The 14,385-nt window shown below is 48.8% G+C and overlaps 1 protein-coding gene across 3 annotated transcripts; it reads right to left on the bottom strand.

Moving 5' to 3' along the window:
• Positions 1-4,226: 4,226 nt before the first annotated feature.
• Positions 4,227-11,142, bottom strand: LOC122370280 (retinol dehydrogenase 12-like). 3 transcript variants are annotated; one of them, XM_043345745.1, is made up of 2 exons: positions 10,740-11,142; positions 4,227-6,041 (listed from the first exon to the last, which is right to left on the bottom strand). In XM_043345745.1, exon 2 carries the CDS (start codon positions 6,022-6,024, stop codon positions 4,957-4,959), a length of 1,068 nt encoding a protein of 355 aa, XP_043201680.1. In that variant the 5' UTR covers positions 6,025-6,041; positions 10,740-11,142; the 3' UTR covers positions 4,227-4,956. The 3 variants fall into 3 exon arrangements, with proteins under 3 accessions (XP_043201680.1, XP_043201682.1, XP_043201683.1); XM_043345747.1 differs by lacking the exon at positions 10,740-11,142 and adding an exon at positions 7,979-8,137; XM_043345748.1 differs by lacking the exon at positions 10,740-11,142 and adding an exon at positions 8,017-8,130.
• Positions 11,143-14,385: the final 3,243 nt, after the last annotated feature.

Here is a 14,385-nt window from a genome sequence, read left to right as displayed (position 1 = left end):
ACCTGAGGTCAAACTTTCATAACGACCTTCTAATGACAAATTATAGTTCATTCGACGCGTCTTGACGAGGGGAACAGTGAACACGATGCTGATAACTATACCTATTGTCGTGACTCTCTCGAATCGAAAATTACCTAATGCAGAAAAAATCGATTTTCTTACCAACGGCTTTTTTTTTAGAGTTTTTGCCCTCTGAAGGCTTTACCGTTGACCTGAGGTCTAACCTGTGCACACACAGAAAGAGTGCTGAAGGAGCTATCGAATGCGCTTTTCCGCGGCGCTGTAGCTCTATCGGTTCGCGCCGGTTTTGCGAAAATTGTTGAAATAGGCAAAATTTGACCTTTGATGACCTCTGGTCACCTGACCTTTGACCTGACCTAAAACATGACCGAAGTATTTTCTCAATTATTGTTGACACTATTTCGAATGCCGCTTACTGCGTGTCGCTATGTGGCCCAGGAGCCGAGTTAGACGAGGGGCGTGAACCCTCCCCCCTTTTAGCACGAGACGCGGAAAACTCAGACCACCAGCACGGCGAGGGTTAACCCGCGCCCCGTTGGGCTCTGCCGAGCAACGCGCCCCGTTGGGGGGGGGGGCATTTTGGCCCCCCCCCCTAAGATCTCGAGAACCACGCAACCTAGCGACAAGCGGCAAACGGTGTTGGATAGCCCTATCAGGGAACTACCTTGTGACCCAATTTCATTGACCTAGGTCAAACCGATGACGTCACAGGTCAGGTCAAAGGTCCAATTTTCACCGTTTACAGGCATTTCAAGAAATGCGCTGTAAAATCGAGTAAAATGCATTTCATTGAAAATCACCGATGGGGAAATGTTCTTCAAACACATATTTTGCTATTTGAGGTCACTGATACCAGGTCAGGTCACAGAGGTCAGGTCACTGGGGGGTCACAATATGAAAGTGTCGTGTGATACGTGTTTCATGGTCCATTTTACATGACAAATGCGATTATGTGGGTCAGGCAGCCTTTGGGGCCAGCTTAGGTTACGTTTTGGTCAAGGTCAGGTCAAGGTCAGGTCAAATTAGGTCAAATTTCAAAGTTGATATTTTTGCATAAAATGGGTATCGAATCGATGCAGCTCGTCACGGGGAGTTCAATGGTGGTCTTTGTTTTGCCGTACGTGGTCTAGAATCGCTAAAAATTGAGTTCAAAAATTTGGCGTCATCATTTTTGAACAGTTTTTTTCGCTATAACTTGGCCAAAAAACGAGATATCGATCTGAAATTTGGTATGTATATAGAAGAGCGCAGGGACTATCACATATATTCCGGTTTTTTCGAAATTAGGAAATTTTTTAGATTTTTTTTAGTTTTTCTAAAAAAAACAATTTTTTTAATTTTTGAGGGACAAAAACCCAAAATTTTGAAAATCCGAGATAGCAGTTTTGTAGCGCCGCTTTTTGTCTACAAGACCATATAAAGAACTTTGAAATTGCTTAATAACTGTAGATTTGGTGAGCGTTTCAAGATTGCATGTTTTTTGCTCATTTTTGCTCGAACATGACCTCAGTTTGACCTCAATAACTCCTGACCTAAGGTGACCTAAGACTTGAAATTTTGTGTGAAGGTGTCAAATTGATGCCCGGTAAGGTACATACCCAAAATTTGGCGGCGCTGCGCGCCGCCGTTTTCTTGCTATGCAGGAGAAACCACAGGGGGGGCCAAAATGCCCCCCCCCCAACGGGGCGAGGGTTAACATAAAAGCGCAATATGAAGATCACGGTTCCTTCAAAGATTCAAATTCTAACCCCAAGCGCTTGGGGATGTAAATGGTTTCCTTTGCCCAAATGGTGAGGTCTCGTTATTGATCTGACTTCAGACGACCTTTAGGTAAAAAACAAGAGTCTATGGGATACAAATTGTGAGACCTTGTAAGCTTACTTCTTGTATACTTCCTTTCCCCGACACACGATTCTCTAACCCTCGCACTTAAAGGGGCGAAAGGGGGGAGGGGGCGAATGTGGAACGGACCACCCTTGATTTTTCGCAAATAACTCGATCAAAACAGCTGCCGATCGCAACGAGACCCTTATTGCCCTCGGGTTTATCAATCTTACACTTTAGACTCTAGAGTTTCATGACCCTGACCCAAATGGCCTTTGACCTCTGACCTGTTTCTCGAGACTATGTTCGGCCAGGCCAGAAGTGCGATTCACCGCATGTTGGCGCACAATATCCGCGCGTTTCCAGTCCTTGTGTGGTTGTGAAGGTTCCAGCATAAGAAATGATGTTTGTGCCATGTATAATATGTAGGCTTCAGGGTCACGTGAAGATCAATTTAATGTCATTAACCGTACATAACCTTGTTTTTTTCGAGTTTTGCATGCTTTGATAGAAGTTTTTAGAGCTAATATCGAATTTAGCACCCTTTTGGACAAGTGAAAAGTAGTTTTGGAGCCAATGTAACATGCTACGAAGCTGTCTGTAGTAGAGGTTGACACCTACTACCCGTACTGGATGACCTGACCTGACCTGACCCGAGCAATACCAAATGCATGAACACATCATAATGGATCAAAACTAACATAAAATTCGTAATTAGGACCAAGAAGAGAAAAGAAAATAGGTATTAGTCTTACTTTACAAAGTGTTAGCAGGTCCCGATTTTCATGACTTTTTGGTCCGATTGATTGACCTGACGTGGAAGGGCAACCAAAGACCTAGACCTTAAAATTTGTTATCATCTGCTTACTATTGTCACGGGCAATACATTCGCTTTTACCGCAAAGCTCTAGCTCGATCAGGGGCGAAACGGATAGAGGTGGGTCCTACGGATCCCCCTCCTCCCCCCTATATGTTAGACGCTGTAAAAAAAAAAAACAATGCGAGAGAGGGTTAAAAGCTTGCTCGGCTCATTCCATAGTTTTTTTTTGCGCCATATTATTTCTCACTCAAGGGATGCGTCTTGCCCGTGCTCCCCTATATGATTTGGCTGAAAATCCTTTCAGAATTCAGTTATAAGCTTTTACATATATTTTAGTCGTTCTTTATGCAAAAAGTGAAGTCTTGACGATTTAAACTTTTTCTGTTATTTAATTTCTATTATATCCCTGTCACTTTCAGCGCCACTCCACATTCCGAGTGGGCGATAACCGACCTCGTTATTTCGCTGGCCATCGCGAGCCGCCATCCTCAGGACCTGAGTCATCGCCAATTATTCGGGAAATCTGCTGACATTAGTGGACCGTCTCGGCTGCGACCGAAGCCCCCGCCCTGATCTGCGCTCCCCTCGCCTCTGGGGTCTGACAGCCCCGCCCTGGTCCGAGCGCGGGAAGACGTGCGACGCCTCGTCAGCCCTGTCGTATGCATATTTCTATTTTATTTCCAAAATTCGTGAACGGACTAGAGGTAGCTAAAAATCTAGCTACTCCTAGTTAAACGCTTAGAAAATCGCTATGCGAACTTTTTACAAGCCGCAACCTTTCTCTCGTCACGGGCAGCACGCTCGTTTTGAACGCAAAGCTCGATCTCGACCAGTCCAGAAATATGGCACCGGTATATGTAAAGCCGCAATTTTAGCTTCTTGAGGAGCAAAGCAAAACGTGCGCTGCCTGTTTCGGACACGCTTTTGCATATCGGTTCAATTCGCCGTCTCCTCGTCCTGACCACAGTTCTACCTCCCGAACTGACCGTCCCTGTCCGCCCTGCACCTTATCCTTCTCTCCCTCTCATCCCGTCCAACATGCGTTCGGTGCACTGACTCTCATCTCTTCTCCAATGATGTCTAGTGTGCAGACATCTCCTCATCCTATCATCCGCTCTACCATTTTGCTATGCATCACCCCCCCCCCATTCTGACCTCCTTCTGAATCGACCCCCACCCACCCACCGGCGCGGCGGGTCGCCAGAGACCCCCCTAGCGCGTCAGTCCGCGGGTCGCAGCCCCCCCCCCTCCCTTAGCGCGTCAGTCGGCGGGTCGCAGTCGCCTCCGATGACGCTCGGCGTCTCTTCCTGTCAGAAATCCACTGACGGGGCGAGTTCCTCCGCACAGCAGGAATAGAACCGGAGGGTCTTGGTGGATGCCCTCAGGACCGCCGAGGTTTACTGATTATACAACAGTGCCTACACACATGAGAGGCTGTGAGGTGTATATGCAGATAACTGACGCAGTGGCTGGTCTTAACTGGAAATAGCTTTGGTGAAATACGTTCATCGAGGCAGGTTCGTCAATCATGTTTTCGTTGTCACGTGGGAAACGTTTGGCGTATTATATAATCGTTTATTTGTGAAACCGCGGGGTTCATTTGACTACAAGTGATCACATAGCGTAAGCTGTAACATTTAATGCTTAGCAATTATCAATCCTCACCGTCTCGAGGAGAATTAGGCACATGGGTCGTCAGGCCAGTTCCGGCCTCTGATGGCACACCAATCGATTGATGCACCGCGAGAGAAAATGACGCATTACCAGCATAAGTGAGCAGTGAGCAAGTTTCCTCTAAATATACTGATATGCTTCTAGAGCAAGGTAACGCTAAATGGAGTTCACCAGTGGTGACTGGTGAAGTATCAACATTGGGTCATTACCCATGTTTAATCCCCACTATGGAAAGCGATTGGAAGATTACATTGTGTTATACAAATACCTGCTTGGTAGGTCCATTTGATAAACATTGTTTGTTCAATCGCTTCATGTCTCATCCAGAGCATGGAAAGGCACAATCACATAGGTACGAACACATGGATAATTGACATCTTGAGGGTGATCTACGATTTTCAGAATCAATAACATGCATTTGATCCTTGCATGTGTGATCACCTTAACAATCTCAGTAACTTGTGAGTCACGTTGTTCTGAGCCGCTGATCTGCGAGAAATAACGCAATTGTCCAATGTCCAATGTCCGTCTCACTCCCCAACTGTGAACAGAGCTGCCGTCGTGAGCAGGTACAGGTGCTGCCATCTAGATAGACCAGCACCGACGGTGGCGCCACCTCACGCCGAGACCAGCTTGATGTCGAGCATCCGCTCGGCCTCCTCACACAGCCGTGCAGCCAGCTTGTCATCCTTGGCCTGAGCGCTGCTCCAGCCCGGGGCACAGTCGGCAAAGTAGCCGCCCGACTCGTGCTCCAGGCCGGGCTCCACGGCGCAGTAGACGGCCGTCTGGGCGCCCATCTTGGCGCTGCGGAACACATAGCTGAAGAGGATGCCGTGCAGGGTGGCCGAATACCACCAGCGGTCGCGCTGCTCGCGGCTGATCTCCGTGTTCACCACGCCCGGGTGCAGAGAGAACACGCTGACGCTGCGCTGACGGAGCCGCCGCGCCAGCTCGCGCGTCCACAGGATCTGGCAGAGTTTGGAGGTGCCGTAGCGACGCCACACCTCAAACGAACGCCGCTCGCCGTCCAGATCACTGAGATCAAAATCGGTGAACCAGTGACCCATTGACGACACGTTCACGATCCGGGACGGCGCACTCTCCTCCAACCTCTTAGTCAGCAGGTGGGTGAGCAGCAGCGGACCCAGGAAGTTCACCTGGAACATCATCTCGTGACCGTCCTCAGTCTTCCTTCTCTCCGTCATCAGCATGCCCGCGTTATTGACCAGAATATGCACCTTCGGCTCCGTACGCTCAATATCGGCTGCAAACTGGCGCACGGACGCTAGCGAAGCTAGATCGAGCTGCTTAACGATAACTTCACCACCAGTTTCCGAACGAATACCAGCCGCCGCCAGTCGACTCTTGCTGACATCCCGGGAAGCGATGATCACACGCGCGCCGCGCCGGCTCAGTTCCAGCGCCACCTCTCGACCGATTCCAGCGTTAGCGCCCGTCACCACGGCCGTCTTTCCCTCGAGCGATGCGACACTGCGGCAGCGTGCTCCTATCATCCACCTTCGCCAGGCGAGGTAGAGCACGCCGGTCAGTGCCAGGTAGAGAGCAGTGGGAGCCAGCAGCCAAACCAGCACCACCACTGTCACGTAGGTGGTCCAAATGGCCACGGGCTCCTCGCGTTTGAACTCCTGCCAGTCCTCGCGAACCTTCTCGACCAGGCTGCTCATGGTGCCGGCTCAGGTGTCTGCGGAGATGGGGGAGGGGGTGTTAGAGGCTGTGGTGGAGTCCAAAGTTTGCGGGGAGAGGGGAGGGTTGAAAGAGGCCGTGATAAAACAGATGGGATAGAAACTGGCGGACTGAAATCTGTGTGTAGAAAAGTCAGCTGCAGTCATGTCCAGTCTGTTAGGAGGGTGGAGGAAAGTGCTTGTCATTCTGAAGGCGGTGGGACCGACACAGACAAACGTGTGGGGACTGGAGGGAAGGGGATTCATAGGCTGACACATGTGCAATGTGTACAACTGAGGGACGAGGACTGGGAGTGGGGACTGAGACCTGTGGAGAGGGTGGATAGGGAAGGTCGAGATCAGACACACCTATGCAAAGGCCTGCGGAGAAGCAGGGAGGGGGGGGGGGCACAGGAGAGGAGAGAACGGTTACGGCAGGTCATCAGACACTTCTTCAAGATCATCCTTATTGCACGAGTCCGACACGTCATGGATATTGATCCAGCAGTCATTATATGAATGTGTGAAATGTCGTCTGCGGCTTGATTGAAGTGAATTAACGGAGCAGCGTCGTGAAATATTCAGCCCCATCAACGAGTCTTGTAATTATCTAGACCGTCGACGGCTTTAACTTGGATCAGTCGGGAGCTACGCAGAACTAGTATTTCCAACGCACTTAATAACGAGTCTTAATTTAGTTATTACACCGAGCGGTGGTGTAGCACATTCCCGGAATGAATTATTCCACTGGCAAGTGGCGCCAAAAGCTTTACAACAGTACTAGGCATCACATTACCGGATTGCATGGCATGAACTTAGTGCCGTACTTCAGCATTCCAACATGTTGATGTGTGGTAACTGACTACTGAGTAGGCATAGAGTTGAGATGCTGTAACGGCTGAGTACAATGCCATGTATGTATCATCGTACATGAGTTACCTATGAGCACATGGATGTGACTTGGCACCTGCAAACAAAAACGAATCATGTTTCCATATTGGCCTTCGCCGCAAGGTATATAGAATCTTCGCCGCCCGGCGGCCGGCGCTCGGACTCAGACTCGCAATCATAACGGAGTATCCTTGTCTTGTTCAAAATTGCTACAGTGAGCCTCGGTAAGCAAAACGATATGTAGGTAGGTAGGTATGTGCATTGTGCACTGGCGGATCTACAAAGGCGGTCTTGGACGCTGCGGGGGGACATACCCCAAAAAGGCCCCTAGATCCGCCAGTGGGTAGTTGGGTGATGGGTATGTATTAGCTAGTACGGCGTCATCGCCCTTTGATGTAATCGGTAAATGTGTCAGATTATTTATTTGGAAAGAATCCACGTAAAACGAGGCTTAGGCATCACTTTTACGTCTATCGTAAAAACAGTCGAAATAGATTCAGTAAACTTTCATTAGAAATAAGTTAAAGTAGGTATTGTTGTACGTGATGGTTGACACAGATGCGGAGGGACAGAGCATTTATAAAGGACAATGCTTCAGAGAGAGAAAGAGAGAGAGAGAGAGAGAGAGAGAGAGAGAGAGAGAGAGAGAGAGAGAGAGAGAGAGAGAGAGAGAGAGAGAGAGAGAGAGAGAGAGAGAGAGAGAGAGAGAGGGAGAGGGAGAGGAGAGAGGGAGAGGGAGAGGGAGAGGGAGAGGGAGAGGGAGAGGGAGGGAGAGGGCAAGGGAGAGGGAGAGGGGAGAGGGGAGAGGAGGTAGAGGGAGAGGGAGAGGGAGAGGGAGAGGGGACGGGAGGAGAGAGAGAGAGAGGAGGAGAGAGGAGAGAGAGAGAGAGAGAGAGAGAGAGAGAGAGGAGAGTACGAGAGAGAGAGAGAGAGAGAGAGAGAGACGAGAGACGAGATGAGAGAGATGAGAGATGAGAGAGAGGAGAGAGGGAGGGAGAAAAGAGAGGATATATATTTAAGGTTTTGTACTGGAACGCTCGAAATAAATGCATGCGTGACAACTCACCAATAATACTAAAAACAATAAAATAGCTAAACACTCACTGCTCACACCGTAAGGCAAGAAGAATGGATCGAAAGTTTTTGTGAACGGCGCAATCGCAATGCACACATGGCAAAGTAAAGCGAGTAAACCAAACCACGAAGAGTTCAGTGCACGAAACCGTCAAATTAGTTTTGTCGCAATTGCGCAATAAATGTCCCTTCATCAAGATTTATATGTTGAAAATTTGTAGGTATTGAGTTTAATTTATCAATGACGTACATCTTTCTTCCTGAAATTTAAGCCTTTGTAATAATATAAATACAAATCCATTATAAATAGAGGCAGAACACATCAAACAATTCCGGAGTTATCATTTGCTGGCGAAGGTAAAAACGTATATCTGCGTAGATCTATGCATGAATCTGTACTTTTAACTATGAGAAGGGAACGTTAAATTTACCCACAATGCATCATCGGTTGAATTTTAGGCACTCCTAATTCCGGAGAATCCGAAGCCCAGCACACTGCACAGACGTCAGACAGGGTCCAGGGTAATCGGCACTAGCACAATGCTGCATTGTGTTGTTGCCGTAATGCGGTCACCAAGTGGGTCTCGGGCTGGACAAGTGGCAACTTCTTTTTTTTTTTTGGTGCGAAGCGCGAGCTTGGTGAAACCTATACATGAAACGGTAGGTTTCAGGTTTGCCGAAGGAACCTTGACGTTATTTTGTTATCCTTCGCCGGTTTTCTACGTACACGGGGTGCGACTTCCGCCCCCACCGTTTCGCTCTCTTTTGGACGAACGTCATTCTTATTACTTTCAACCACCGAATTACAAGTTAACATGACACACTGAACCGGAAAATGGCACATGTGACCCCTCGTTATGTCCCCGAGGTCATCTCAGGTCATCAATGGTATCTAACAGTTTTTTTTTTCGCTAATAACTTCTAATAGAGGCATGCAATAGCGAGCGAAAGGCCATTTTTTCGAAAGGCCAACATTTTTCGAAACCCGGCACATAATTCAGGAATTTAGGAACCAACAGAGCTACAGCGCCGCGGAAAACGCATTCGATAGCCCTTTTAACCTACTTTCTGGAATATGTCCTCAGATTTGACCTTAGGACAACAGTTTAACTTTGGCCTCCAGAGTCCAGAGGGCAAAAGCTCGAAAAATAGCTGTTTTTACGGACAATGTTTTTTCTTCAATAACTCTTGACTCGATACAGCTACGACATTACTTTTGCCAACATCGTGTTCCTCTCGTCGAGACGCCTCGAATGAACTATAAGTTGACCTTGAAAGGTCAACTTGTTGAAAATGTGACCCAGATCAAGGTCATGACCTGACGAGAAAAAGTGATGTTGCATATCAGTCGATCCGTATCGTCGAGCCAAACACGTCTAAGACCTTTCGCTCGCTATTGCATGCCTATATTAGAAGTTATTAGCAAAAAACTGTTAGATACCATTGATGACCTGAGATGACCTCGGGGACATAACGAGGGGTCACAGGTACCATTTTCCGGTTCAGTGTGTCATGTTATCTTGTAATTCGGTGTTTGAAAGTAATAAGAATGACGTTCGTCCAAAAAAGGCGCCTTTGAATTTTCTCCCGTTGACTTAAAGGTAATGGAGAGGTCGCAAAATTGACCTGACCTTAGGTCACTAATATCAAAATTTCGAGACATACTTTTTGTACATTTGTTTCTCTTCTCAATTTCTTTAAGTTTCAAAGCGATCGGTCACTCGTGACTCGGTGTAGCTATGGCAGGCATTGCAACTTTTTAGGAGGTACTTTTTAGGAGGTGAGGTCACTGACTCACTTGACGTGACCTGGTGACCCGACCTTGAATGACCTTGGTCTAAAATTTCCCCAACATGTGCGGGAAAGATGCATGATGAGGTGGGCCGAAAAGGCGGCGCCCATTTTTGAGATATCGCGAAAAACCGCAGGGGGTATTTGAGTGTTCAACCTCCCCCCTCTCCCCAGCAGGGCGCGGGTTAAAATAATTAATCACGAAGTGTAACCCCGGTTTCTTGTGTTCATATTACTATGACGCTCTAAGCTCCGACATACAAACACAAATCCTGTCCGGCCGTCAAAGCTCCTACGGTAGATAAGCATCGTATCCAGCGCGGCCGACACGATATAGGAGTGCACTCCACCCTACCTACATCACTGTAAACGCAGCTGTAACCACTAACCACCATACACAGTCACACCGGACAAGTGTTCCAAGTCGAGCCCCCGAGCCGAAAATAGCCCCCATCCACCCAGTCCCGGTTGGCACATGGCAGTCTGACAGGCTCCACGACAGACGGTGAATGACCCAAAACCTGAGGGAGGGGGAGGGGGGCTCATGAAAAATGGGTACGGTAGCGAACCCAAGAAGACGGCGTGGTCGGTTTGGTAGAGAATAACATTGGTGCAGACACGACTTGGTTACATATTTACACACACGGCGCGTGTTTTCGACCCATTGCGGTGTATGGCTGCTCGGTTTGCCTGCTAATGCCAAGGACAATCGTACTGAAAGCGTAGGCGTTATCTAACACAATGCACATAATCATCGTTAATCAGACCTTAGGCAGGAGGGACCAATCAGGTGCTGACTGACAATATCCGTGCTGACCCCTCCCCGTTTCCTACCCCACCCGCCCCATGCCGGCATTTGGCAGCGGGCCTCCATCCTCACGTGGTTTGTAACGCAGGGCCAGCCGCGCGCGGGGCAGCCGTCACCAAGCGGCTCGGGCGCGGACGACCTTGAACTTACTCACCCCCACACGGTGGTCCAATTCCTCCTCTCTGTCGCTGTTTCTGCGTTTTCCAGTCGCTGATCTCAGCACTCTTCCACCGCGGCCGCCGCTGCTGCGCCGCCGCCCACTCTCCGCCGCCGCCGGCCCCAGCCCCCTGCCGTCCGTCCGGACTCGACAGAGGGCGCGTCACTGGCGCCCAGCGGCGCGTCCAGGGACAAAAACTGGGGAGGTCGGGTCAGGGGTGGAGGTAAATGTGGTAGGTAGCTACTGAGGGTTTCACTGCTGATTTAGAGGATCAAAGGGTGTTACGTGACACCGCAGAATCTGCACCCATCTTTGTGTGCCCTGAGAGTGCCACTGGCCAAGCTGCCGTGCGCCGCTCGTCGGCAAGCAGGCACGCCGCTTGAGCCCACGGCGTGCTGATTGGGCGGACTGCGCGGCCGGCGATGGGCCTATCGCAGCCCGCCTGGGCCTGACGGGGGGAGGTCAAAGGTCGTCCTGGCCGCCGGCTCACCCAGCGTGACTCACGGTATCAGGGAGGGGTCAGCAAATACGAGAAGAGGTGTGGTGAGGTGCTGACATGGACGGAATTTGACTCTGGCTCAAGTTAACCGGCCCCACCCACTTTTCACCCCGTCTCGCTCATCAGTCTTCATTCACTGCCAACATTGCATGGGGTGTCATGTATTGGGGTGCGAGAGTGTTCGGTCAGCATGGCAGGGAATGACTTGCAGGTTTAGCGACGACTCGCTGGATTAGATGTTCACTGACACTATGATATACTGCAGAGTGCAGAGCTAATCCCTTTCCCCTATGATGCACTAAAAATTGACTATGCGTCGTCCCTCTGATCCCTAGGATATGTCCTCAGTAACATGCCTAGCCACAAATCCTTCTCCTCAACACATCAAACGGTTCTTGCTGAACGGTCACGTTCCACCGACTCGAGTAGCTCTCGTTGGAGCATGTTCCTGTGCGGTGGGGTGATCGTTTGCGGCGCGGGGGTGGGGGCTTATGACTTATCCAATTCGAGACGGGCTCCATGCCTCGGCGGAGCATGACCATGAGGACTGCCGCACCCCTTTTTAGGATATCCTTCCGGTCCGATCTGGCCTAACCCAATGAACAAACTTCCAAACAAACAGACTATGTGCATCGTGCAACGTGCAATGTGCAATGTGCATGCACTATTGTTTAGATTTTAGGTGACTGGTGAACACTGAACACACTTCAGAGAGCAAAATCTTGGGCCGTATGCTAGGTTTGGCATGATTTTAATGAAGTGGGGTCGACTGACAGTGCTGTTTGATCAGCAAATAGTTGTTCTCTTTCAACGCTGACAAACTCGCGTCAGCATGCATATTACATTAGTAACCGAAGGTTTGTTGTCAATAGTTAGGTAAAACACTATTCTTTAGAATTGTGTTTTTCTATTGAAAAACAAATCTGAGTTCCCTGACAACTTGGCAAAAGCTGCCTGAGATCAGTATTAGGTACAGCCCACCGCTAAAGTAATGTAGGGTTTTACCATTCTCAACGGTTGGCTTTGACTGGCGATTGTTTAATGCGGAGTGATCGAAAAGAAGATGTCAATAGCTTAAGTTGCAGCTGCAAAGATGACGATACATATAAGCTACATTCAAAGTTTCATTGTAGTCTGGCTAATCGTTCATAAGCTTCAGAAGCAGAACATGCCCATGACTGAAACCACACATTACTTCTGCTTTGGACTGTACATACATTAGATATTGCGCTGGGCAAGGGACAGAACAGACGGCCTAATCAGTAACCACATTATGCGAGTTTGCTTCTGAGAAGCATCCAGCTTGGAACAGGGAGTATAGGATATTCACGGGAAAGGGGGCTGTTTGTATGTCCTGAATGAAGATATGAAGATGCCAGGGAATCGGGCTGCTACTCGCTTTACATTTTCTTTTGTTTTGCTTGGAGTGAGTTATTTCGGTGCGACAAAACCACTGCACAGCTAGGTATACCCAATATCCTATCATATGTGTTGAGAGGATAGGTTAGAGAGTGGAGACATCGTTTATTGAACTGTACCTATATTCGGATGACCAATTCGGTACACCGCCACGGCAACGACTCCCGGTGGGACAGCTCGCCCTCATGCCCCTCAAACAGCCATCTCGGAGAGGGTATAGATCAAACGACATCTTCCCTCACCATGCACCGGTTGTCTGGTGGGGGTGACCTTCATTTCGGACAATGTTGTGTGAACAATTATATTTTAATTGGCCTGGAGGGACACTGGAGAGCTAGGACGGACGCTTCCCGTTTTGTACGCGATACGCACGCCTCTACGGATGCTGGCGGTACGGCGGATGTTGCAAATGCTCGTAAGTCGGCGTATAGATGTCGCGGCGCACGGTACTGACTGCCGTCCAGCTGGCCACAAACCTGTAGACTGTAGCGGCAAATGCGTGAGATACATTAGACTGTAGCGGCAAATGCGTGAAATACATAACATCGACACTGGCGGATCCAGAAAGGAGGTCTTGGGCGCTGCGGAGCGGAGAGGGGGCATACGCCAAAAAAAAATTCTCCGAATTAAAAAAAAACTCATCGTATTTCGATTTCATACGCATTGTTGCGCAGTTTCAAACAAACTTTTGTTGATAAGTAGCTGTTTTCTTTTTGTTTTATCCTCGGAATACCGCAAATTTTAGTCGATTTCGGGCACTGCGGGGGAGGGGGTGGCCCGAATGCCCCCCTTGATCCGCCAGTGAATATTGAGAAGAGGGGTTGACAACTATCGAATTGCTTTGCTCAGTCGTATATTTTAGTTCCCGTTACCCACAAAGGAAGAGGGCGTCTGAAAGAGGGGTGGCTCTCCAGACTCTCCTGCTCCAACTCGGCTCCTGGGTCACGTAGTGACACGCGGAAGCCGGTAAGCGCTGTTTGATAAGGAAATCTCCAAAGTAATGAAAAAAGCACTTAAGTCATCCAACTATCGTCGATCGGAAAATTTAAGCCCAAAACGGACTTAGCTACCCAGTACCCACCAAGTTTAATCAAAATAACCATGTTTTCATACCAATTTTGGTCAATTAAAACTATTGCCATTTTTTATGTAACTTGGGGGGGGGGAGTTGAGCCAAGGAGAGAGTCACTCTGTGGCGTGGAGTATCCCGCGTATTTTAGATACACGGACGATTTCAAGTAGCCGCTACCAAATAAATACGAGTATATCGGAGCTATTCTCGGTTTTGTCGAAATAAGCTTCCCTGTCTGGTGCAGTGAGGTGGGGGCTGTTGCGAAAGGCTTATGACAAGCAGCTGGTGAATTTGCAGGTCTGCGATCTGCAAGGTGATTTAAAGGGACTATCCCACCTTTAACATGGGGTTTGAGTTGAGATAGCCAACTTTGCGGCGAGGTTCAGAAACCACTATCTATCTAGGTTGCAACCCCCGCGGCCTCTTGGTGTTGAAGAAATTCGTTCCCTTCATTTGAAAATGGGCCTTGTACAAGGCCCTATCTTCAACATGGAGCGACCGTTAGTGTGACGTCACCTCGTTTAGTCATTCTGATTTAAATGGGTTTGTTCGTTAAAAAATCGCTTAAAACTTGGTCTGAACTTTGTTGTGGTGCCTACAGAGTAAAAAGAATCAGCTTTATGACAGTAATGTGGCCTGGGGAAGGAGGTAAT

The sequence above is a fragment of the Amphibalanus amphitrite genome, unplaced genomic scaffold, assembly GCF_019059575.1.
Source record: "Amphibalanus amphitrite isolate SeventyFive unplaced genomic scaffold, NRLGWU_Aamphi_draft 001117F_arrow, whole genome shotgun sequence".
Lineage (NCBI taxonomy): Eukaryota > Metazoa > Arthropoda > Thecostraca > Balanomorpha > Balanidae > Amphibalanus > Amphibalanus amphitrite.
This window is presented reverse-complemented; position numbering and strand designations above follow the sequence as displayed.

Coding starts and splice junctions, on each gene's coding strand:
- LOC122370280 (XM_043345745.1), bottom strand. CDS start 6,024: ATGAGCAGCCTGGTCGAGAAGGTTCGCGAGGACTGGCAGGAGTTCAAA.